The following is a 26,801-nucleotide window of genomic DNA, read 5'->3' on the forward strand; positions in this document are numbered from 1 at the left end:
AAACTCCCCTCCCATCCAGGCTGCCACATAACATTGAGCAGAGTCCCTGTGCTATACAGTAGGTCCTTGTTGGTTATCCATTTTAACTGTAGCAGTGTGTACATGTCGATCCCATACTCCCTAAATAAAGACAACCATTTTTTAAGGCTATGATAGATCTTCTTTTATAAAATTTTCATTCCTCTTGTTGTAAATTGTATTAGTTTGCTGGGGTTGCTGTAACATAGTACCACAACCTAGGTGGCTTAAGCAAAAGTCATTTTTGTCTCACAGTTCTGGAAGCTAGAAGTCCAAGATCAAAGTGTAGTCAGGGTTATTTCCTTCTGAGGACTGTGAGGGAAGGATCTGTTCCAGGCCTCTCTCCTTGACTTGTAAATGGCTGTCTTCTTCCTGTGTCTCTTCACATTGTCTTCCCGCTGTACATGTTTGTGTCCAAATTTCCTTGTCCTATAACGACACCGGTCATGTTGGAGTAGGGTCCACCCTAATGACCTCATTTTAACTTGAATACCTCTGCATAGACCCTGTCTCCAAATAAGGTCACACTCTGAGGTACTGGAGGTTAGGACTCCAACATATGAATTTTGAGGGGAAAATAATTCAACCCATAACTTGAATGGAATTTGAGAATCATGTCATATGTTTAAGGGCCATTTGTATTTCTTCTGATTTTCAACTGTTCTTGTCCTTTGCCTGTTTTTTTCTGGAGCATTGCTGCCCAACACTGGGAAAAATTAATAATCTTTATTCCACATATTTGTGTTGCCACCTTTAGCATATGCTAAATTCCTGTATTATGTATGTCTCATTTGGCGCTTTTTTTTCCTGTTCCATTGGTCTCTGTCTCTACGTGTATCTACTACACACTACTTTAATCATTGAATGTTTATAGTGTGTTTAAATATCCAGTAGGGCTCATCGCTCTTTGTTGTTGTATTCCTGGGTGTTCTTGTCTGCTTATTTGTCCGTACAAGCTTTAGAATCAGCTTATCTAGTTCCAAAATTTTTTCTGTTGTTTTTTTTTTTTTCCTTTTGTGGTAGAGGAAGGATTATATTAAATTTATTAGTTAACTTAGGGAGTACTGACATCTTTGTGAAAACTATTCTATCTAGGAACATGTTGTGTCTTTCTGTATGTTCAGGTCCAGTTTTATGTTTGTCAAGAGTTAACAACATTTTAATCATATAGGTTTTATACATATATTTTAAAGCTTATTCCTAGATATTTTATCTTTTGTTACTATTAAAAGTGGAATTTTCTCTTCCAGTATATCTTCTTACTGGTGGTAGCTTGTCCATAGAATGACTACTATTTTCCTTATATGAATTTTTATTTCCTATGATCATATTGAATCTCATATTGTTTATAGTAATGTTTCAGTTGATTCTCTTGAGTTTTTCCAGGAATATGTACATCTTACCTGCAACCAAAGATGGCTTTTCCTCTTCCTTTGTAATCCTTTTTTTTTTTTTACCCTCACATTGCTTTTTCTTGTCTAATTGTTTCGGCTTATATATCTAATACAATATTAAATAGCAGTGGTAGTGGTAGGCATCTTTTCTTTTTCTCACATTGCCTAGCCAACCTCCTGTGTTTCCCCATTAAGTAAGATAATAGCTTTGGACTAAAGCTATTTTTTCATGTATTTTTATCACGCTGAGGAAATATCCATTGATTCTTAGTTTAATAAGTGTTTTTATCAAAATGGGTTGTATTTTATCAACTGCCTCTTCAAAAGTAGAGGTTACTATATGATTTTTTTACTTGGATATATTGGTATGATAAACTATATTAATAGATTTTCTAATATTGAATCATTATTCCTAATATTGAATCATCCTTGTATTCCTAGAATAAATTCTACTTGGTCATGACCTATTATTCCTTTTTTTTCCATTTTTTAAATGAGATACAGTTGACATATAACACTATATTAGCTCCAGGTGTACAACATAATGATTTGATACTTGTAAATATTGCAAAATAATCACCACAATAAGGTTAATTAACATTCATTACCATACATAGTTAAGAAGTTTTTTTCTTGTGCTAAGAACTTTTAAGATCTCTCTTAGCAACTTTCAAGTATACTAGACAGTATTATTAACTTCAGTCACTATGCTGTACATTACATCCCTATGACTAATTTATTTTATAACTGGAAGTTGGTACCTTTTTTTTTTTTTTTATACAGTACCAGTTGTTTTTGTTTTTTTTTTAATTAATTAATTAATTATTTATTTATTTTGGCTGTGTTGGTACTTCGTTTCTATGCGAGGGCTTCCTCCAGTTGTGGCAAGCGGGGGCCACTCTTCATCGCCGTGCGCGGGCCTCTCACTATCACGGCCTCTCTTGTTGCGGAGCACAGGCTCCAGACTCGCAGGCTCAGTAGTTGTGGCTCACGGGCCTAGTTGCTCCGCGGCATGTGGGATCCTCCCAGACCAGGGCTCGAACCCGTGTCCCCTGCATTGGCAGGCAGATTCTCAACCACTGCACCACCAGGGAAGCCCCTGGAAGTTGGTACCTTTTAACCCCCTTCACCCATTTCATCCATCCCCCATCCCCACCTCTGGCAACCACCAACCTGTTCTCTGTTGCTGTGAGCTTGGTTGGTTGCTTTTGTTTTTGTTTTTAGGTTCCATGTAAAAGTGATATCTTATGGCATTTGTCTTTCTTTGTGTGACTTAATTCCCTTAGTATTATACTCTCAAGGTCCATCCATGGTATCACATATGACAGGACTTCCTTCTTTTTTATGGCTGAATAATATTTCAGTGTGTGTGTGTGTGTGTGTGTGTGTGTGTACCACATTTTCTTTATCCATTCATTTATTGATGGATGCTTAGGTTGCTTCCATATCTTGGCTATTGTAAATAATGCTGCAGTGAACATGGGAAGTACATATATCTTTTTGAATTAGGGGTTTTTTGGTTTGTTTTCTTCAGGTAAATACTCAAAAGTGCAATTGCTGGATCATACGGCAGTTCAATTTTTAATTTTGTGAGGAAGCATCACATTGATTTCCATAGTGGCTGCACCAATTTACATTTCCACCCACAGTGTACAAGGGTTCCCTTTTATCCACATTCCTTGCCAACACTTATGTTATTTTTTGTCTTTTTGATAGTAGACATTCTAACAGGTATGAGGTGATATCTTGTGGTTTTGATTTGCATTTCCCTAATTATTAGTGACATTGGAACCTTTTCATGTACCTGTTGGCTATCTGTATATTTTCTTTAGAAAAATATCTATTCAGATCCTTTGCCCAGTTTTTAATCAGATTGTTTGTTTTTCTGCTATTGAGTTTTAGGAGTTCTATATAAATTTTGGAAAATAACCCCTTAACAGATATATAATTTACAAATATTTTCTACCCTTCCATAGGTTGCCTTTTTATTTTTTGGTGGTTTCACTTGCTGTGCAGCTTTTTAATTTGATGTAATCCCATTTATTTACTTTAGCTTTTGTTGCCTTTGCTTTTGATGTCAAATCTAAAAAATCATTGCCTAGACCAGTGTCAGGGAGGTCATCACCTTTGTTTTCTTCTAGGAGTTGTATGGTTTCAGGTCTTCTGTTCAAATTTTTAATCCATTTTGAGTTAATTTTTGTACATGGTGTAAGACAGCAGTCAAGTTGTATTCTTTTGCATGTGGCTGTCCAGTTTTCTCAGCACCATTTATTGAAGAAACTATCCTTTTCCCATTGCATGTTCTTGGCTCCTTTGTCATAAACTAATATATATATATATATATATTATATGTTTATATATATATATGTTTATTTCTGGGCTCCCTCTTCTGTTCCATTGATCTGTTTGTCTCTTCTTATGCCAGTGCCATACTGCTTTGATTGCTGTGATATAGCTTGAAATGAGGATGTGTGATGCCTCCATCTTTGTTCTTCTTTCTCAAGGTTGCTTTAGCCATTCAGCCTTTTGTGGTTCCACACAAATTTTAGGATTCTGTGTTCTGTACCTGCGAAAAATATCATTGGATTTTGATAGGGATTTTATTGAATCTGTAGATTGCTTTAAGTAATATGGACATTTTAATAATATTGATTCTTCAAACCCACAAGCACAGAATATCTTTCCGTTTATTTTGTGTCTTCAGTTTCTTTCATCAGTGTCTTACAGTTTTCAGTGTATAGGTCTTTCACCCACTTGGTTAAATATATTTCTCCTTGGTTAAATTGGTCTTAATGCAATTGTAAATGGGATTGTTTCCTTAATTTCTTTTTCTGATACCCAGCTGTTAGTGTATAAAAACACAACAGATTTCTGTACATTGATTTTGTATCCTGCAACTTTACTGAATTTGTTTCCTAGTTCAAAACTTTTGGTGGAGTCTTTTGGTTTTTCTGTATATAATATCATATATATCATCTGCAAATAGTGACAGTTTTACTTCTTCTCCCATTTGAATGCTTTTTTATTTCTTTTCCTTGCCTAATTGCTCTGGCTAGGACTTTCAATACTATGTTGAATAAAAGGGGTGAGAGTGGACATCCTTGCCTTTTTACTGATCTCAGAGGAAAAGCTCTCTGCTTTGAGTATGATGTTATCTGTGGGTTTGTCATATATGGCCTTTATTATGTTGAGGTATGTTTCATCTGTACCTACTTTGTGGAGAGTTTTTATCATAAACGGATGTTGAATTTTGTCAAACACTTTTTCTGCATCTATTGAGATGATCATATGATATGTATCCTTCATTTTGTTAATGTGGCATATCACATTGATTGATTTGTGGATGTTGAACCATCCTTGCATCCCTGGGATAAATCCCACTTGATCATGGTGGATGTTTCTTTCAATGTATTGTTGAATTTGGTTTGCTAATACTTTGTTGAGAATTTTTGCATCTGTGTTCATCAGGGATATTGGCCTGTAATTTAATTTTCTCAGGGTGTCATTGTCTGATTTTGTTATCAGGGTAATACTGGCCTTGTAAAATGAGTTTGGGAGTGTTCCCACCCCTTATAGTTTTTGGAAGAGCTTGAGAGGGATTAGTATTAATTCTTCTTTAAATGTTTAGTAGAATTCACCAGTGAAGCCATCTCATCCTGGGCTTTTGTTTATTGGGAGGTTTTTGATTACTGATTCAGTCTCCTTACTAGTAATTGGTCTGTTCAGATTTTCTGTCTCCTCATGATTCAGTCTTGGTAGATTGTAAGTGTCTAGAGATTTATCCATTTCTTTTTAGTTGTCCAGTTTGTTGGCATGTAATTGATCATAGTAGTCTTTTATGATCTTTGTATTTCTGTTTTTAATATTTTATTTTTATATTCCCTAATCTTCCCTCTGTGTTCTGGGAAACATTTTTACTTTATCTTCAATCCTTCTATTGATCTTTCTTTTTAAGAGGGCAATCACATTTTTTTTTAACATCTTTATTGGAGTATACTTGCTTTACAATGGTGTGTTAGTTTCTGCTTTATAACAAAGTGAATCAGCTGTACATGTACATACAACCCCATATCTCCTCCCTCTTGTGTCTCCCTCCCACCCTCCCTATCCCACCCCTCTAGGTCGTCACAAAGCACCGAGCTGATCTCCCTGTGCTATGTGGCTGCTTCTAAGAGGGCAGTCACATTTTAATTTCCAGCAAATCTTTCTTTTCCCTGCTTGTTTTCTTTTAATTTCAATTTATTCTTGTTCTGTGGCTTTATTGACTTTTCAGATATCTCTGGAAAACATTAATTATAATTATTTCAAGAGTCTCTTTGGTTCTCTTGGTTATCTTTGTTTCCTTTGGTTGAATCATTTGTGTGTTCATCTTGGTCCTTTTTTCTTTTACTGTTGATTATCTTCAAACGCCTGGAGACTCTTGTCTGTCAGTGTACATTTAAGAATAAAAAATGAGATTAATCAGTATACATAGCTGGCTTGAGTTTCCTCTGTGATGGTGTAAATGTGTTTGTTTCTCCAATAGGCTTCTTCCCTGAACGGGGGGTGGGGGGGTGGGGGTTAATTGGTAACTTCAGGTGTATTAGCACGGTGTAGAAATGGCAGGCTTCTCTCTAGATCTGTGGGCCTGGAACAGAACAAGCCCATCCCACACACCAGCCTGGCCAAACGTCACAAAGAGGGGACTTCACTCAAGAGCATCAACACCTATACAAAAATCTCTCCCTCTCTCTCTCTCTCTCTCTCGCTTTCTCTCTTTCTTTATCTTTCTCTCAATAAACTGTTCTATTTTTAGCCTTCCACTTTTTATCTTGGAATAAACACCAGGCTGTCTGTTTCTTTCTGCAATGCAGAAGAAGGAATGAGAGTGGAGAGCTGACGTGCACAGATTTTCCATACAGTCCTTCAGTTAATTGCTTCACTGGGTGATGTACTCCCCACCAGTGTTTTCTGTTAGGAGGCTTTCCCAGGCTTCTCTGTCAAGAAAATCAACTCATCATCTCAGCTGTGTATTCTGTTTTCCGCGTGTAGTAATTCGTTGATAACTCTGCTCCAGTGTTGTCTCATGACCACTTCTCCCATTGTCTTCATTGCTATTCCCGTTTATGTTTCTTATCTTTCCAGTGGAGTTTAGTGGAGAGATATAGTCTGCCATCTTGAATTATGGAACAGGATCCATTTAAACTGTATATTAATTAATTTCTGCCTGAAAATATCTTGAATTTTCAGTGTTCTTAAATCAGTATGTGACGGCTCAATGATGCAGAAGGTGAAGAAACCATTTTGATCTCTAAGGGTCTTCACTAGTACTGATTCTCACAGTTGTATAGTATTTGTGTCTGTGTTTGAATGCTCTGTCCTCGCATCCTAGACGAGGACCATATATGTCTTCTGCTTTTTGTTGTTCCATTACATTAATGACAGGATACTTTGTACATGGTGAGTAATCTGTTAGTACTGTTCAAGGCCTCTATTGCCAGGCAGGGTGCTAGGTCCTGAAGGTAACAAAGATAAATAAGGTATGGTCCTTGTTCTCATAGACTCATGGGAACTCGCTTCCAGGTGGGTAAAGAGGCAAGTAGTTATGATACAATGTAATAGATCCCATAACATACAAAGAGCTATTCTTACGGCACATAATGAAGCAAGTAGGTACTAAACTAACAAACAAGAGGATCCTCAGGGAGCACCTATGCTTTTTATTATATTAATTCATACCTCAGTCAGGTTTACGCTAATGTGCTGTTTGAGATTTCAGGAGCTAAATAAACTTTCCTCCCCTACAGTTTTGACACATGATGAACTCTAGCACGGGCCTGTGTAAGAAGATGAGAAAGTATGACAAGAAATCTGCCACCTGCTGGGGAAATGTGGAACTACTGCTAAGACTTTTGAAAGTTTCATTAAGGATCAGTGACATATTCTTCAATTTAAATTATATTATTTAAAAATACATGTGTTTAATGTATTGAATAAGTTTAAGTTATATAAGAAATGACCATTGAGTATTTAAAACTAGATTGTTCCTCTTTCCTGATTGCTTAAAACACTGTGTTTTCACCAGTTAAAGTGATAATTTTGCCAGATAACCAGGTAGAACATATCTGACTAGCTGGTCCTCATGGGGAATTAGCAAACCATCTACATGTTTGGATATTCCAGCTCTATGTGCATCCATATTTCTTCATTCAAAAGATGCTTTTAAATTAGAGAAATCTATTTTGTGTTTTTTCTTCTGAGAAAGAAGAAGGACTCATGGTTATCTCCGAATAATTTTTTTTTAAAGTAAGCCCATTTATACCTTAACTGTTGTTTTAAAATGGAAGTAGTGTCACACTGTAATTACTTATTTTGTTTATCTTAAACCATATGATGTTTTAATCCTATGCAGTATTTGTATTTTTTTAATGTTTCTAATTTTTATTTCATAAAATGATATTCATGGGCTTATGGGGTATATATGTATTCTTTTTAAAAAAGAACCGGCTAGTTTTATAGAAACTTAGTTAAGAGTGTAAACAGTTTGTTTTCCTGTTTTATATTAATAATAGATGAATAGGAATAGTAAATGTTCAAAAACTATCCAACTATTCTAGAATCATAGGATCTTGGGACTGGAGAAGACGTCAGTGTCATTTGGACCCTGTCCCCTGAAGAAGCTGATTGAATAGGGCTGAGGTGAGCGTGGGAAATCATGATTGTCTAAGAAGCTCTCCAGATGACTCCGGTGATAAGTGAGGTTTGAGGAACAGCCCCCCTTACCAGGCCCTGCCAGGTGGACCCTCAAGCCATCTTGGAACCTTCCAGGGCCCCATGGAAGTGTCTGCCTCTGGAGACTGGCTGGTCCATCTTTGGACAACTCCGTACACAGTTCCACAGTGAGCCCGAAGCTGTCTACTGGCGGTCTCTACTCTTGCTCCTTTGAGCTCTTCTGAACGGATCTAATCCTTCTGTATTGGATGGCACGGCCCACAGAGTATTTGAAAATCACTACTTTGCCCCCAGCAGCTTCATTCTTCCTAACAAGAGATCACAAGGCCTCTCCTTCTCCCTGTAACCTTCCCTTTGTTACTTGTTTGGGTTTGTCTGTGAGAAAATGGAGTGCTCCAGGTGTGGCCTGGAATGGAAGTAGATTATTCCTGTGGGTTCCAAGGGTGCTGTCAAAGGCTTGAGTGGTAACTCGGCCTGGGGTGAAGACCCCAGTTCCATGGGGTCTCCGGCTCACTCCTCTTTGGAGTCGGGGCTTGGTGAGAGGTAAGAGACTCTGTAAGCTTCTAGCTTAGGCCAGATGCTCCAACCCAGCTACCTCCGGTCTGCTGTGGTGCTTTAGGCGGAAGCCCCAGCTGACTGTGAGATGGGACTTCACGGGGTAATGGCACCTGATTTCCACACTTATTACTAACTACCATCTGCAATATGCTAGATTCTGTACTTCATAGAATATAAGCTAAAATTGCAGAATAATGTACTTTGTAGCTTGTGATTTGAATGGCTAAAGTTACATGTCTCATTTCCAGATGAATGATACCTTATATCTAAAAATCCAGACTTATAAATATTTCTTTGCAGGGAGATTCTTTTATAAAATGGCTAATGTTTACATCAAGTGCATGTAGAGCGCAGCGCCATACAGAGCTCTCCCCTCCTCGGGGACGCGCTAGGGGAACTGAACCGCAGGGCAGCACTCGCGGAGAAGGCCACCAGCTCCGCTGCCCTGAGGGTGCTGGAAGATAGCCCGAGGCCTTCCACATACATTCCTGATCCTGAATTCCGGTGTTCAGGTGCAGGCCCTATAGCAAATTTTAACAAAAATCAAATCCTAGGAGAGAGCAAAGACACACGGTGTTTCCCATTTTGAGAAGTTACAATCCACTTCTCCTTCCTCCTTCTCAGAGGAAAGTCGGAACAGAGTGTATCTGAGAATTAGGAGATTTTGAGTTTTAACCATGAAAAGACATTTAAGTTTGGGGTATAAGTTTTGGTATAAGGTAAACCCAGAATGTAAGACTGAAGACAGTCCAAAGTCTCCATGCCTCCCAGATGCTTTGGTACCAGCGGTTAGACGTTGGAAGTGCCCATTGAAGACAGTCCAAAGTCTCCATGCCTCCCAGATGCTTTGGTACCAGCGGTTAGATGTTGGAAGTGCCCATTGAAGACAGTCCAAAGTCTCCATGCCTCCCAGATGCTTTGGTACAAGCGGTTAGACGTTGGAAGTGCCCATCCTTCGGCTCCAGTTATCCTCAAGTTCAGGGAACCATGAAGCTCCTAGAGGGAGAGAAGAGAATACCTCCAGGAAGCACCACAGGCCGTCAGCCTGGGCTTACAAACAAAATCAGGCTTTTCTTTAATAGTAAAAATGCAGTTTGACACAAATGGGAGCCTGCCCAAAGAAACAGTTGCTCCTGTGGGTCAGGTCCAGCGCCTGGGACGCAACCAGACAGACAGGTGCTACCACCCAGAAGAAGACCCAGATGAACAGTGTTCAAGGCAGTAGGTATATGTCAAGTCAGACTGTCCTTCAGTAACTGAAGCACGGCTAAGAGAATTTTCTTCTCTGAGATACAGCAGCAAAGTTGGTGGCATTTAACTTCCCACTGGAACACATGAGACTGTTCATTGAAGGGCTCTGACGTATGTCTCAGATCCCTGGTTCGGAGATCAAACGAGAAGTGCTGACGGATCCAGGCTCAGTACCATGAAGTCTCAGTCACTGCCCAGCCCCTGTCTTGCCCACTTCCGTTCAGCAGACTTAAGGGGGTCCTTCTTCTTCCAAAGAACCAATTGATTTTAAGATCTTCCTTTTGGTGGCAAAGTGAGGGAGGTGAGGCACAAAGGTTCAGGACTTCGGTGGTGAGTGTGCAAACAGGCAACTCTGTGATGGCAGCACGTGGTCACGGGTGCCAGCCCACCCTGTAAGCCCTCAGAAATGAGTCCAAGTGTTTGTTAGGTAATGGGACAGCTGCTCCCCAGTTTGCTGTTTATTAGCCCAGCTTATCAAATATAAAATTCTGTTTTCTGAGAAATTCTAGAGTGAAGTCTCCTTTGCTTAGACCCTACTGTTAACAGCTTCGTTTATAGACTCCAGATTTGGAGAATCATCTTGTCCCCTACAGTTCATAATTACTTGAATTTAAGTGTATTTCAATCGTGATCCTGCCCAACTATGTAAGGTTTGCATCCTATCTGATGTGATTTCACTTTAAAAATCAAAGGTTTTGGGCTTCCCTGGTGGCGCAGTGGTTGAGAATCTGCCTGCCAACGCAGGGGACACGGGTTCGAGCCCTGGTCTGGGAAGATCCCACATGCCGCGGAGCAACTGGGCCCGTGAGCCACAGGTGCTGAGCCTGCACGTCTGGAGCCTGTGCTCCGCAACAAGAGAGGCCGCGACAGTGAGAGGCCCGCGCACCGCGATGAAGAGTGGCCCCCGCTCGCAGCAACTGGAGAAAGCCCTCGCACAGAAACGAAGACCCAACACAGCCATAAATTAATTAAAAAAAAAAAAAAAAGCAGAGTACACCGCTTAAAAAAAAAAATTAAAGGTTTTGATTACAATTGAAGGACGAAAATGTATTCAAATTCTAAAAGACTGGTTCAAAACCAAAAGATTTGAATGACAAAGGCTCCAGGTAGCCCAGTGTTTAAAATTTGGGACCAAGTTAGAGAAGGAGTAATTTCGGTACCAGCCTTGTGGAGTAAGATGAATTGCGAAGTAAACATAACTGATCATACGGCGGAGCATCTAACCTAGTCCAGAGCACCATGCTCAAACTCCCTTATCAACAAAAGTGAGCAAACCCACCACTGGTGTGCAGGCTTTCCTTCGTTTTCCCCCAGTCTGCTTCCACCAGAAAAATGTTTCCAGTTTCGTCCGAAGGCCGATAATCCAGGTCTTCCTAACCTGAACAAATCCAACAAATATTTAAGTAGCTACAGTGCGCGAGGCTGTCCTTTTGAAGTTACTAGGCCAGTACAAGTGGCATTCACTAAATATCCAAATGAAAATGCTGAGCAGGGAAAGTGTCAGGAAGGTGTGAGAAAGTGACATTTAGGATGCAAAGTGAAGGAGGAGGAAGTGCACACTGGGTGCAGACTAGCAAGGGGGGAGTTTTGTTCCTTTGAGGACGAGGAGGAGAGGAGGGGGTGGGGAGGTTGGAGCCAGGTGCACAAGGTGACGTAGGGGAGTTTGTCAAGTACGTGGAGAGCTTTGGTGATCTGACCCTAAAGTGCAGTGAAGGGCTCTAACATTCATCAGTGTTAATCCGGAATCTCTCCGGGAGTATTTCTATGCCTGCACTGTTTCCTAATAGTTATATTTATTCATAATATCATTCCTGACTATATCGGGTAAAAGTTCTTGGATAAGGACAAAGAGCCTTATTTGGGATCTGATGATGCGATTTTTCTTCATTGCACAGCGTCCAAGACAAAATTCCCCTGGCCCAAGGCCATGTTGTACAGGGCATTCACTGCATGTTGACCTACCAAGAGAAAGAGAAGCTAGTTTGCTTGCACTAAAATCGTGCAACTGTAGAACGAGGCCTTTCCACTTTTATGAGGTTTTAGACCTGCGGCAACAAAAGCATAAACACTGCAGGAAATACAACATTGCAACAGGTGGTATGTGTGAAGGAGTATTAATAAAATCCTAAGAAAACTGTAGTACAGTGAAGGATTGTTAGAAGAGTTATCCTTTGCTATCTTTAAAGAACCTTTCACAGAGAGAAAAATCACATCCATTTAGGGCAACCAGTCTTTTAAAAAATCCTTTACATAGATAAATACATACATACAAATGAGACACTATTCTTATAGAAATCTCCTGTAAGAGCAGGGAAACATGCAAATAACACAAACTTAAATCCGCCAAGAAATGCTGCAAGCAGTGGTTTCTCCCTCGTGCTTTTTAACAATGTTCGATTCCAATTTCCTCAGGAAGACCTTGGAAACTCCTTTTGCCAGTGGCCCTTCCAAATCCAGCTGCTGGGTCCCTCGTGACATTAGAACTGGAGGAGATGCTTCTCCCAGTAGACTGACCTTAGTGAAGGTTGGAAATGTATTCAAAACAAGACCGCAACCTCGGAGTTGTCACCTGGAGGCCTCCTTGTTAGGAAACTGAATCCTAGTGTAAGGCAGCGACAGATGACTGTGCATCTCATGCTTCTGTTGATCTCCAAGGAAGGACTGACTCGGTGGATAGAGGTTTGCAGAGTTCAGGGTCTCTGGGGTGTGACCTATATGCCTTAAGATTGAAGTGATTGGATTTCTTGGGCGTGAGGGTAGGAGGGGGAGGGGATCAGGGCTTGCAACCCCTGAGGGGCTGGTAGACTCGGCTCTGTGCGCAGGCAGGCAGCCCTCAGGCCTGTTGCAGGTACTTGCAGTATCTTCAGACGAAGGCTGATTGATGATGTGTTGCTAAGGTAGGTATCATGATTATTAAGAATGTGGAAACTGCTTTCTGGGGAAGTTCTCTAAGTATTCTAGCTGTCCTGTAGTTTTAGGACATGCAGAATACACAAAGCAAGCTCCTTTTGTTTGTAGTTAGAGATCTGACTGAGATAAGCTGCAGTGTCCCCACCACCCCTTTCAGAACTTTAACAGAAATGTGCGTGTTATGATATAAAAGGGAAAGTCCTCAGAGCCAACCTAAGTGTTTGTTAGATTTTAATGGTACTGAAAGTGAAGAACCGGCCACCTGTTAAGGCCTCACTGTCCTAGGACCTCGGTGGGGCTGGGTTACGAGACTGTAATCATTTCTGCTTTTTGCGCTCTTCCTGCAGCTCGTGTCAAGCAGGAGCCCTCTGTCACCTCAGTAGTTGATTACATGTAAAGCAAAGTTGGAAAACAGACTTCTCCAAAAGACTGAAAGCAAGAAAGTACTCATTTGACCATAAATATTTTTATTAAATGTGAAAATACACGGGCATAAAAATAGTACCCATATTTGTAGACGTCTGAGACCCAGTTCAGTTAATGTTTGGTGTTGTTTTTATTAAGACACTAAATTGAGATGGATTAAGTTACTTCATCTTGTCTCATTCAAACCAACCACAGTAGGAGTAACAGCGTAACTTATCAGACATCTCCAGTTTTTCCCCTCCCCAGTGCTCTGCTTTCCACTGCACGGGAGAGGTTCAACCACAGAGGTACGAAACAAAGTCTGTTTACTATACACAAAGCCACGCAGTGGCTAAATTTACTCTTAAATCATTCAGCAAATGAGATCATTAAACAAAACTAATTATCCCCACCTATTAACATCATTTGCAATTACAGAATAAACTCTGCTACTAACAAAAAAGGAATGATCTGATTTAGAATAAGGATAATTGTTGGTAAATCAGCATTTGCCTTCCTCCTTCCTTTAGAAACATGGAAAAGTCAACTACATTCAACGTAGCTGCATGAATTTCTCTAGGTTAACCACTGGTGTGTACTCGATGAAAACTCTGCACAGGGCCTGTCACCGGGGCCCCGTCCCTCTAAGGAGGCACAGGCCTGACTGAGGAGCCATTTGTAACTAAGCATCTTGTGCCCTTTTTTCATGGTAAATGTCACATACAACTTCTGACCAATTTCACGCTTTTAAGGTGAAATCTTTCATTTTCCACCGTGAATAGAAAATGGTGTCAACTTAAAATTGCGATTCTATTAGCTTTTTTCCTTCATACTCGGTTATCAGTAGTATTTTTCTTTTAAGCTGTGGGTAGTTTTTACATTCCATTATCAGAGTCCCAAAGAGTTCTGTTTTCATACTGATACTTGAACTTTTAATACTGCCTAAAGAGAAAAATGTTTTAAAATTAGTATTGTTATATCCAATTCACATTAGTAAACTATTGAAGTCGTTTTCCAGTTTTCATTTATCCATGTTAAGAAAGCACAAACTTTCAGAAGTGGGCATTAACTTATCCTCTCTTTTTGGACCTTTTTCAGGTTTATAGGCTGATGTGTTGAATACTTGTTGCTGTGGAAAAATATCCATTTACAGGCCAGCGATACTTCACTTCCGGCGCTCACTGAAAAGGGAGGGAGGAGTTTAACGGGGAACGTAATACAGCCAAGGCTGGGCGCCCCGCTCATTTGGCTTTTCCAGAGAGAGCCACACCGGTTACCCGGCACCCGCACGAGCGGTGACGACCTCCTGCATCAGGCCGCCAGGACGGACGAGTGTCCCTTCACTGACTCCCAGCGCTCTCCTCAGTCACTCTGAAAGAAGCGTGGAGTGACCACCTTCCCAATCAAGCGGATGCCAGAAGACCACTGATGACCCTCACGGCTGGAACTTAAAGGTCGTTATTTTCTTCATTAATTAGCAAAACAGCAGAGCCCAGAGAATTTCTCTTCGTGGCGCTGGCGCTTGGCACCATACTTGCTTCTCCCTCTTCACTGAAAACAAGTTAACTCTCTGCACATTTCCACTACGATGACTAAAGTCAGTCCATGGTAAGGCTTTAGGAACAGGATTTATAGCTATTACAGGTGGAGAAAAAAGTGAAGCAAACAACCCTTTCGGCGGCGGGGGGGCAGTCGGCGAGGTGACAGGTGCCCAGGACGTGTGGCCCACCTCCAGCCATCCGGACTCCTTCCGGCTCCTCCTTGCTGGCAGCCTTGCATCCTCTCCTCCGGATAGAACGGCAAGTGGTTTGATACTTCCCTCGTTCTGATTCTGTGTGAAAACTCTTACTTGTAAAAGTAGGTAGAGGCCATCGCTAGATTTCAGAGAGTTCACAGTGACATCATATATGAAAGAACCAGATTGAAAAAAAAATTGGTGATGTAACTAATGAAGTAACAAGATTAAAGAATAAACAAAAATGAATTTCCCTTGTAAATTATTTTCACACTGACTTGAATTTTGAGACATTAAAACAAAATGAGAGCTGCAAGCTGTTTGCTAGTTTTCAAAATGCAATCTTAAGTTTATTGGTAAGAAATAAACTTCTAAATAGATGCAGAAAGCACTCACATGTTTTGTTCACCTCAACTATGTGTTTTGTCTCAGTTTAAACAACTTTTTTCCACGCATGTTTCAGGATGACTGTAGAAGAAAACGATTTGTGCTTGGCTGGCTGTTGTGGATATTAGCAGTCAGGACGGTCCCCGCAACTCAAAGAAAATGCTTGATTTCCTAAAAACAATATATTAAGCCTATCCTGCTTAAATTGCTTCAGAATGCTCTGAGGCAAAAACAAAAACCTTTCCAGAATGTAATAATTCTTATCTAAAGTAATTCTCTTAGAATTTAAATGCAGCATCATAATTCCATAAATATTTCATGTTCTTGATTAAAGTAACACTTTTTTTTTTTTTTAGGGAAAAAGTTATCCAGTATATAAAGACTGAATAGTTCATTTCTCTTAAAAGGTAAGAAGAAGGTATCCCAAGAAGAGATGCCACCTTGATAGTGGACATACAGCTGGAGCTGACTAGATCTGTAAACCTGTTTTTTGTTGTTTTGTTGTTTTTTTCTGGCAGAGAACATCCAGAGGCATCAAGGTCTGAAAAAGGGGCAGGCCTGCTATTTAACGCCCACCTCAAAACAGTCCCACATGAGCACCCACGGGCCAGGTCGGCCAGGACCTAAGAGATACTGTCGGCTGTATTTACTAAAAGTGGGAAACATGGCGTTCTGTTTGTTTATGTTGACTGAGTGACTTTACATTTCTAAGCCAATCCTGTTACAGGAAATGCTGTTTAACTCACAACTCCAGTTGTTAAAGTATTTCATTCTGCACTACAGCAATATTATTTTAAATACCACTGCTATATTATCTGAACCTATTTTACATATTACTTTTTCATTTGTTGTTGTGTTTCATATTAAAAGGGCCAGTAGGATTTACAGTTAATTCTATTTCAGTGATTTTCAGTATTCCCCTGCAGGTACTGAACAAAAAAAACATACATGCTTAACTTCAGTCCAAATCTAACCCTGGCTCCAGCGACTATCATTCGGTAGCAGGTTTTCTAAAAGACAGGCTCTGCCCGCCTTCAATGACAGCCACACTGATGCTCGTAGAGAGGTGGGGATGCATGTGGAAACTGGGCATGTTCACAAGTGACCGGACTGACCAGAACGTAAGCGAAGCCGTCCCTGACAACGTACAGCTCAGAGCGTTCGTTCCTCTGGGAGAATCCCGACAGACACCACCGCTCCTCCTCACGGATGCAGGCGCTGACACGTAAGCAAGGATGTGAAGAAAAGAATTTCCACGTGCTCCAGTGTAGAAAACTACAAACTCTGTGCGCCTGCCTCAGACTCCTTCGTCCCGACGTTCACAGCCCAGACACAGAACCGTTCCCCGGCCTCCCTGCCCTCACAAACCCATCAGCCTCAAGTCTAAAACGGATGAAAGAACAGATACTTCCTATGAAAACAACTCTTTGGTCATGGACAAACTGAAAGACTGAAATTTTTTTTTCATTAAGATCCTGGAACAAGGTTTTTTTGTTTTTAATCTTTAAAAAATGAAGAGCAGAAAAACAGCTGGTTTAATTGAAGTGGAATTTAAATCTAAAAGGTCCGCCTGAGCTGAAGGGATTGAACCCTTGCCATGAGTTCCAGCTTCTGTGGAAAGGGTTGCCGCCCCCTCCTTGCTGGCTTTCTGCATCCAGGGGGTCTTCTCCGTCGTCGAACTTCTTCCTCATCTCTGTAAAAGAAACCAGCGAGCTAAGAGCCAGGCGCTGCCTGAGGTGTGGGCTGAGGCGGGGTCTGAGAACCCCACCCCTCGATTACCGAGATACTCGGTTAGCCGTGACCGACTGATGCTCAAACCCAGCCTCCCTCTCCCACCCAGATCACAGACTTCAGGAGAAACCAGTCATGGAGAAGGCGGTGAGGTTCAGGGTTGAAAATGGATATTCATGCAAGTTCGGGCCCCCTAAATCTTCTCTCCTCACAAGAAGCTACTCAAGGAAATTCTTCTCTGGGAAAGCCGAGCAACTGCAGGGAATGAGGCCTCAAAGTCACACACGCTCTTCTGATCCAACGGCCTTGTTCACCGTTCTGCCCCCAAGCATCAAGTCAGCCAGGCGAACCTCGTCAACCCATGAAGCGCCTGGGGCCTCACTATTAAATCTAAACAGGAGGAAGGCTCCCAGACCCGAGGGAGGGAGGCGCCCTATCGTGCAGGCCAGCAGGCCACCTCCACTGCTGTGCCTGTCAGTCCGGAGCGAAGTCCGTGATGAGACAGAGGCCAGTGCAGACACGTGGGAGAAAGGACACTGCAGGCAGCAGACGAGCAAGCTAATATGCTCAGGGATTAGGAACAGCTAGCATCTTTACAGTAAGGACAGGGGCTGAGAAAAAGGCACAGAGGACAGAAAAGAAGTCCGAGTGCAGCTCCTTTCTCGATGCGTGCCACTCTGCCCGGAGGCCCCCTGCTCCCCTCAGGGCTCAGCTCCAGAGCGCCTCACCGGCCCACTGCACACGCTGAGAGGACAGAGCCATTCACAGGCACGACATGTGCAGAATAAAAGAACAAACAGTATGTATCCTCCTGTACTCCTTAAGTAATTCCTCTCTCTCTCTCACTGGATTATAAATTACTTGAGAACAAGCATCATTTAATTTCAATTCCATAGCATAAGTAGTTCAGAAACTTGTCAAATGGGCATAAAATGTGATTTCCTTCTATTTTGTTAAATTTGTCTAGCTCAAGTCATAGTTTCTGCTCCCACTGACATGGAAAGCCACAAAAAAGCAGCAGGTTAACTTAACATGGAATTCCCTCTGGAAATGTCAAAGCATTGCTCGGTATTACCTAAATTCTTAAACTGTCTCCCTCTTATTTTCCAGGTCATTTTAGCTTATGGTGAAATAGCATTTATATCAACCAGTAAATCGAATGACCGTTAGAGTTAGAGCAAGATTCCTGGGGAGCCACCCTCAGAGGGCAGGGCCGGCCCGGGGCTGGGTATTTGCCCCTGTCCCACCACTGCACACTCCTGCCTGGCAGTCCATATCCTAATCAAGCTCCTTCCTGTACGTTTGATATAAAAATTCACATTGATCTGTGAAGCTGGAAAGAACGAACCTAAGAGGATCCCTCTTGTTGTACTTGCATATCATTGGTGAAAAAACCTGAGGCCCAAAAAAGTTCTAGGAACTTATTCAAATAGAGGTAAGAGTCACTCTTAGGCCTTCCGATTCCACACTTGGTGGCGTCTCCACTGCACTGTGCACATAAGGGTCCCTAGAGTCTGACAAGGGTAGACATGAAAATGGGCTTCAGGGACCATCACCAGCTCCCAAGGTCAGCCCCAGGGGGCCCACCCACCACGCACCCCACTGTCCACTCCTCACACGGCCTCTAAGACGGGCAAAGGAATAGAGCTAAGAAGTCGCCAGTCACTGACTCGGCCATTTCAAGAGAACAGAAACATTAAAGCAAACAATACCTGGATCGGAGAGGACTTCTTTAGCAGCTGCTATGTCAATGAACTTTTTCTCAGCTTTTTTCTTTTCTTCTTCATTCTGGAAGTTATCTGGGTGCCACTGCAGTGCTAATTTTCGGTATGCTTTAATGATTTCTTGTTTTTTGGCATTTCTGAAGGGTGGTAAAATTAATTCATAATCATTAGCTAAGAAGTGTCCAACATACCGCCAGGAGGAGCTTAGAGAGACAGTTAGGAAGATCCCACTGGCCGATCAGCAACCTGGTTTTCCGATACTGCCGTCATGACCGGCGCAACGTCTTCGCCAGCGCTCCGCGCGACCGTTACAGTCACCAGGCTTCCCTGCACGCTTGCTCCCTAAGGTTCGAATCTCACCAGGAACAAATTAAAGTACTCCTGAGCTTTACAATTCTCCCTTAAGAAAACTGCATTGATGCATTTTTAAACTTTCTGAATTTCCAAACTACCATGATTCGATTCTTGGCATTAAAAGAGACACTGACTCTTTGAAGCCCACTTTGTATTTTGCTCCTGGGTTAGCTTACCTTAAAAGAACAAAGTTTCAGACTGTTGACTGAAAGATTGATGGGTCCCCTGTTCAGGGAAGGTGGGTCCAATATAAAAGCAGGTATTGCATAAATTACCTTCTCCCTGTGCCTGCAAGTTCATTCTGAAAGTGCCACTTTATTTTTAGGCCTAGAGTAGTTTTCTTTTCCCCAACTCCTCTCTCCCTCCTGTCCCCACCAAAAGAAAGCTCACTCCCACCTCTTGTAAAAAATCTAGGCCCAGGACCTATTCATGCTGTAGTGTCCTTTCTTTGTCACCAACTACTAATACTCCATCATTGCATGACTAGTCTCTATCAAAGAAATTTATCTGTAATATATTCAAAACAGCTTTATGATGTTCAAGACTGTTAGGGTTTAATCTATGACTGAAATTACCTAAGAAAAGGAAATGAATCAGAGGGAAAAAAGAGCAACAATTAGCTTTAAAACAGTTGATTAAAAATAACAATGTGAATTTTCAATTTCTAACTCACCTTTTTACTCCCAAGATTTTATAATAATCTCGTTTCTGTGACTGTTTCAGTAGCCTCTGTGCTTTCTCTAGACCTTCTCGAATCTGCTGGTCATTCTCATTGTGTTCCTGAGCAGTTTCATAGTCCTGAATAGCTGTCAAAATATGTTGAAGACAATGCTGTTAAAAGGAATTAAATGTTTGTGACCTTTACATACCCTGCAAATGTGATACTGAAGTCACCCCTTCCTTTGCCATTACTAAGAGCCTGAGAAGCTATATCGCCTTAATAATTTTGTTCAAAACCACGGAAGGCATCATTACGGCTGAATTAGGTAGCCCACTGCTCCCGTTCAGTAAAAGCCACACTGCTTGTTTACCTGCCCACCCTCCCACATTAGCTTCCCCACGACTGTGAGGTGTCTTAATATCAGCACTTTATGCGAAGCAGTGAAGTGCCTGTTGCACAGGAAAACAAGACAGCAGCAAAGAAAATCTTCATGGGGAGCTCTGGGGCCACGGTTCAGAAGGATGAGAGGCTCAGAGACCTGGAGAAACCATCAGCAGTCAGAATGGCCAGTTCACGCACAGGTTTCAACGCAAACTGTTACAAACCTGATTTTTTTTTAAGTATCAATCAAAACAGAAAGACACATACAGTCCTGGTATGGGAAGTCTGACGACAATTCACATGGCATCTTTCTTTTCATATTATTTTAAATATTTAGAGAATACAAGGCCTCTGGATATCTAACGTCATGCAGAGCAGAGGCCCCTCCTTAGAAGGACCTGTTGGCAAGCCCGGCCCTTGGCTGACGACTGGCAAGTTGGGTTTCAGCAGTGCTCCCACCCTTCCCTGATAAGAATGGCTGGCCTACCTAAACTGTTTGTATACAAAATGTGGTTTACGCTAACCATCTCGCCTTGTGGGCATTTCGGTATGGGCTAGGCAGTAGGTGCCCACCTGGCCAGCCCCCAGTACAGACCCTGGGCCCTGGTTCTCCGAGGAATTAAGCTCGTCTTGCTTGATTTCACAGACTCTTGGAATCTTCCACCCGGTTTCCTCTGGATTTCACCCACGTGCCTTTTCCCTTTGCTGATCTTGTTTGTATCCTTTCATTAGGATAAGTCTTAGCCCTGAGAACAACTATATGCTGAGTCCCAGTGTCCTCCTTCTGAATCACCTAATCTGGGGGTGGTGATTTTTCTCACTGTCCTCCTTGGACAAAGAACTTAAATAATGGATTGTTGGGTTCAAATTCTAGTTTTTTATGGAAGTGCATTTCACTGTGGGAAAGCCATCTCTCTGGGTAACAGGCCTGAGCATTCATCTTGGCAACAGCTAATCCTGGAAGGGGTTTAAGAAGGCACCTTGGGCAGGTTTAAAATGAGAAAGATATTAGAATAAGGTGGACAAATTTAGTTAGCCTGCACTACATAGAAAAATGAACCAATACTACCTTCGGCTCATGGGGGAAGGGGGGACGCTTCAAGCTATTATCCTAATTCCTGCCTCAATGCATTAATATTAAATATTAACATGAAACATTAATAATACTGTCACCCAACCAACAGTGACATCATAAAATACCTTTCCAATTTAGCACACAGACACAAAGCCATTATAAATAGTAGTGAGGTTTAACTTGCAATACGCATAGCACTTGATATCACAACCTAGTAAGGAAATACACTTGAAATTTAGTACAAGTGGAAAATGTTTCAATATACTCAATTTTTCTACTTATGCAAACCCTACATTTAAAACATGTTTTCATTCTTAAATGTTCAGAGTATCTTCCCCAAAGCAGTCTTCTGTCTCCTATCTTTCATTAACACTTAAGGTAGATACATTTTTCCCAATACAGGAAAGATATAAAATTATAAGTTGTTTCCTAAAATTCACATGATTACAGGTAGTTAACTAATCAGAAACTTAATATGGATGATGTAAGACTTCCCATGGACATAAACTAGACAGCTCATTTTTAGTTATATTTTCTCATATTCCACTCTCTAAGGGGATATCTTCAAAAAAAAAAAAGTAAATGACACCCAATTATGTTCCATATTATATGTCCCATATAACTGAACAGCTGTAAAGATTACAATAAGCCAGAAATATTAAGGTCCTTAATGAATAGTATGTTACATATTAGCCAAATCATCTTCTAACCCCTGAACCTAAAAACTCTGATCCTTCCCAAATTCTTTTTCTTCTGTGTGCCCCTCACCCAGTTCTTAAGGAGCACTGCAAACAACCAGGGCGAGACGGCAGACAGTAAGTACAGGAATTTCCTGTCTTCCATCCCACTATCCCACAAAAATGACAAAAAATAAAAAATAATATAACCATGGCAGCCCTGAAAACTACAGCAGACCAGAAATTTTGACAAATTTCTGGAAGAGAGAAGGCAAATAGGATCACATTAATAACGAATAAACCTAATAGAACCACAATCCAAATATGCACTGAAAGAGGCCCTAGCAGATTTGGAAGCTGTTCCTTTTGGCCAAGCATTCTGAGTTTAGCAAGCAGGAGGAGCTTTAAGGCAATCATCAGGTTACTTCGCAAGATGACTAAGGAATGGCTGGGCAGGCCCTGCCCCTGTATGTCGCGCAGCTGGCTGCAGCATTAACCCCAAGCAGGGCCCAAGAACTCGGCTCTAAGCAGAGTAGAAAATGCGCATGTGGAAGGCCCCTGGCGTGTGCCGCTGGGCCCAGGAAGAGACCTCCACAACGGGTCTGGAATAAACACAGGAAAAGCAGTTCCACCCAGAACTTGAACACCAAAGGACTCCACCTGGTAAGTTAACTGTGTGAAGTCCTGCTCATGTTGGCAACTGGGCAAGATGACAGGCACGGTAGGGAACGTCTTCCTGTGAACAGGTCCTACCCACTTAAAGCCAGCGTGAGCTCCCCAATACAGAGAAGCATTCGAAAAGACAGATACACACAGTATGCACGGCTGCAAATGGCTCCCCTCTCTCTCACACTCCATTATTCCATTAGCAAGCCCCAAATCAGCTTCCCTTCAACATCTATCCAGAATTTAACCATTCCTCACCATTTTCACACTTACCACTGTGATGCAGTCCATCATTAATACACCTGAACAGCTATAATAGCTTCAAAAGGTGTTCATAAGGTGTTCCCAGCTTCCACCTTACTCCCCTAAAAGTCTATTCTCAAAACAGGGGCCTTAGAGGTCCTTTTAAAGAGTTCATCAGACCTCCAACATAATATGCCCCATGGAGCACCAACTTTCTCCTCCTGCGTATCACACAAAACAAGGTAAACGGTGGGGGTGACGTGTGGGGGGTACACAGCATTTTCAGCACAACAATACAAGGAGACTGTTCAAAGGCTGCTACAATTAGCTAATAGCAGCCATGAATCTAAGATGAGAGGAATAAGCAAACAGTGAGAGAGCCCTAAGAGAAAACATCACAGAAAATGCCAGCAAAATACACTAAGAGTATGGACTCATCCTGAGGTGAGTGACAACCTACATCCTGTACCTAGTACAAGAAGCATGAAATCTGGAGCAGACACGGTGGAGATAACGCAGAGGCCTTGCTGGGGAGAAGACAAGAAAGGGAGAATACAACGAGTGACAAGAGCAGAGAGCCCTGGGCAACACATGCCAGGCAACGTGGAGACTGTGTGCTCTCTGCAAGTGACGGGCTCACCCAGAAGTGCAGAAGATACACCCCTTTGGTGTAGCAAAGGAAGTGGGCAGAGGGGCAACAGGGCTGGCAGCAGACGACCTCCTGGACACAGTTTGGTTCAGAGAAACAGAGAGGGCAGGGCTATAGAGAAAGGCCATTTTAGCAGGAAGCAGAATGTCTGTGGAAACAGTGAAGCAGAGAGTATTGCAACTGTCAAGTATAGAAGCTGCCTGTCCCCAGCACCCCTTTACACACACACACCCCCCCCCCAGAGGACTGTCCCACAAACGGCCAGGGCAAGGGAATTCAAGTCATTTTATGATGAGCAATAATGTTTAGTATATGGCACAGTCTCAATTAAAAGACGTTTAAATTTTAAATTAAAAACAGGAAAAGAACACCAAAACTTACCTGATGAACATGCATCAAAACAACATAGCCAAAGAATATATGAAAATTCTGAGCAAACGTTATGGCATAAATTTTAAAAACTTAATCCAATCACCTCTATTAAGGGTAATCACAAAGCACAATAACTCAGCAAAGAGTGAGACGAGGAGATAAAAATGTGAGTAATCAGAACTCAAGAAAAATAAGAACAAATTAAAACTATCATGGAAGTGAAGATGAAATGAGAAGAAGCACAAGGGAGAAGAAGCATATGGGGAAAAAATAAGGACCTAATAAAATGAAATGGAAATAGAGTTTAAAGAACTAGAGAAAAAAATTATGGCTATAGATGATGAACAAAGAGAATACAACCAGTACTTAACTGAATCTTTGAAGCAGAAAACCAAACCAATATAACAAAACAATTCAGATTAAATTTAAGAAAACTTTCCTGAAATAAAAGATGAATCTATGTATTGAAAGTGCACAGTAGGTGTGCCAGGGCAAAGTGGCTGAGATGGTCAACTCTAAGATATATCCTAGTAAAATCAACACACCCAAAGATAAGGGCTCTTTGGATGGCCAGACCAAAACCAAAAAATCTGGCCCCAGATTTTCCATAGCAATATTCAGTGCAGAAGAAAATGGGAAAATAACTATAAGATATACAGAAAAAGTGTGAACAAAGGATTTTATCATCTAGCCAAGCCATCCTTCAAGTATAAAAGGTACAAACAGTTTTGAACATAGAAGAAATCAGAAAAATTTCCCAGGAGCCCCTCAAGGAAACTACTATTGGATGAATTCACCAAGAGAAGGCTAGAGAAAGCATGGTCAAAGGAATGATGGTACACATTAAATATATTCAATGTACAGCTGAGACTAAAACAAACCAGGGAATTACAGTGACAGGGTAGAGTGTATGCCCTGCCAAGGTAGAAGGGATACAGCTAACAAAAAGTGAGAAAACATGGGCTTCCCTGGTGGCACAGTGGTTGAGAGTCTGCCTGCTAATGCAGGGGACACGGGTTCGAGCCCTGGTCTGGGAAGATCCCACATGCTGCGGAGCAACTAGGCCCGTGAGCCACAACTACTGAGCCTGCGTGTCTGGAGCCTGTGCTCCGCAACAAGAGAGGCCGCGATAGAGGCCCGTGCACCGCGATGAAGAGTGGCCCCCGCTTGCCACTAGAGAAAGCCCTCACACAGAAACGAAGACACAACACAGCCAAAAATAAAAAAATACATAAACAAACAGTAATTATCTTTAAAAAAAAAAAAAAGTGAGAAAACAAAGGGGAGAAAAGATGAGAAAGTAAGTTCATTAATTCCCACCAGTCACAGCTAAAGCAATCAGGAAACATCACCCACTAATGAGCCACAGGCAAATAATTAGAATTTCATTAACAAGTCTTAAGTGGTAGGGGAAAGGGAAAGAAGAGGAAGAAACATGCTAATATTGTTCCTTGCTGTAGGAAACTAATATATATTGCCCAAAGAAAGAGGGCTGAGTTAATAAACCTATAAAAATAACCAAGAAGAAAAATACAAACCTTCTAAAATATCAAAATAGTATATACAAAATAATACAGGCCAAATAACAAAAATTCTCTGAAAAATAGAATAACAGTACTCAGACCAAATATATTTGTCACACCAATAAATATAAATGTGCTTATTAACTCACCTATTAAAAGAATTTCATACTGGATCACAAAGCAAAACCCAACTCTATGCAAGAAACACACCTGAAATGAAGTGATTCCAAAAAGTTGAAACTAAAAGTATGGTCAAAGTTTCACCAGGCAAATGCAAATAAAATTTGGTTCACTATCTTAACGTCAGATAATTAGAATTTAGGTTAAAAACATTAAACAGAGGGAATTCCCTGGTGGTCCAGTGGTTAGGACTCAGCACTTTCACTGCCATAGTCCTGGATGCAATCCCTGTTCAGTGAACTGAGATCCCATAAGCCACTCAGCATGGCCAAAAAAAAGCATTAAACAGAGCAAAAAAGGGGAAGTGTAGAAATCATAGTGAAGACATATTATGAATATCTGTGCATCAAATAAAAAAGCAGGGCTTCTCTGGTGGCGCAGTGGTTGAGAATCTGCCTGCCAATGCAGGGGACATGGGTTCGAGCCCTGGTCTGGGAAGATCCCACATGCCGCGGAGCAACTAGGCACATGAGCCACAGCTACTGAGCCTGTGCATCTGGAGCTTGTGCTCTGCAACAAGAGAGGCCGCGACAGTGAGAGGCCCACGCACTGCGATGAAGAGTGGCCCCCGCTTGCCGCAACTGGAGAAAGCCCTTGTACAGAAACGAAGACACAACACAGCCAAAAATAAATAAAATAAATAATAAAAATAAAGGAATTCCTTTAAAGAAAAAAAAGCAGCAACCATTTATAAAGCAGAAATTATAAGAGACACTACAGAGATGTAAGGACACTAGTAGTGGAAGACTTCAACCTCTCTGTTCATATCAGATCAAGTGGCCCAAAAAAACGGCAAGAAAAGAAAGACCACAATATAAGGTAGATCTGATTGATATGCCAAACTCTGCCCCAGAAACAAAAGAGTACATCTATTTTCAAGTCCCTGATTCATGAAGTCACCCATTTTAGGCCAAAAATAAGACAGTAATAAATTCCAAAAAAATGGAAGTAGTAAAAACATTATTTGATCACAATGTTTTAACACTAGAAATTAATAGTAAATCAGAAAATAGGACTTTTCCACCTAGACTGTGCACCATTTTTAAACTCTCCAACAACTCTTATGACGAAGAAATATAAAAATAAGAATTGCAAAATATCTAGAAAATAATAATACTGAAAACACTACCATTCAGAACCTATAGGACATAGCTCAAGCAGTGCTAAGAGGACAATTCATAGCCTTAGTGGTTCAA

The 26,801-nt window shown here is 41.3% G+C and overlaps 2 protein-coding genes across 3 annotated transcripts in view; one reads left to right on the plus strand and one right to left on the minus strand.

Moving 5' to 3' along the window:
• UGGT2 (UDP-glucose glycoprotein glucosyltransferase 2) overlaps positions 1-10,593 on the plus strand; it is a 190,299-nt gene extending 179,706 nt beyond the window's left edge. The window contains exon 39 of one of the 2 annotated variants that reach the window (XM_057533190.1): positions 8,009-10,593. In XM_057533190.1, coding sequence (XP_057389173.1) covers positions 8,009-8,016 — 8 coding nt within the window. In that variant the 3' untranslated portion in view covers positions 8,017-10,593. Of the gene's footprint in view, positions 1-7,198; positions 7,861-8,008 lie in introns of those variants that run through there. The other variant, XM_057533189.1, reaches the window with a different exon arrangement.
• Positions 10,594-16,851: 6,258 nt separating this feature from the next.
• The window catches only part of DNAJC3 (DnaJ heat shock protein family (Hsp40) member C3), an 83,601-nt gene continuing 73,651 nt past the window's right edge, over positions 16,852-26,801 (minus strand). Inside the window, exons 10-12 of the mRNA XM_007196835.3 lie at positions 19,852-19,984; positions 18,813-18,961; positions 16,852-17,062 (exon numbers count right to left, since the gene is read on the minus strand). Coding sequence (XP_007196897.1) covers positions 16,905-17,062; positions 18,813-18,961; positions 19,852-19,984 — 440 coding nt within the window. The 3' untranslated portion in view covers positions 16,852-16,904. The remainder of the gene's footprint in view (positions 17,063-18,812; positions 18,962-19,851; positions 19,985-26,801) is intronic.

The sequence above is a fragment of the Balaenoptera acutorostrata genome, chromosome 18, assembly GCF_949987535.1.
Source record: "Balaenoptera acutorostrata chromosome 18, mBalAcu1.1, whole genome shotgun sequence".
In the NCBI taxonomy this organism is placed as follows: domain Eukaryota; kingdom Metazoa; phylum Chordata; class Mammalia; order Artiodactyla; family Balaenopteridae; genus Balaenoptera; species Balaenoptera acutorostrata.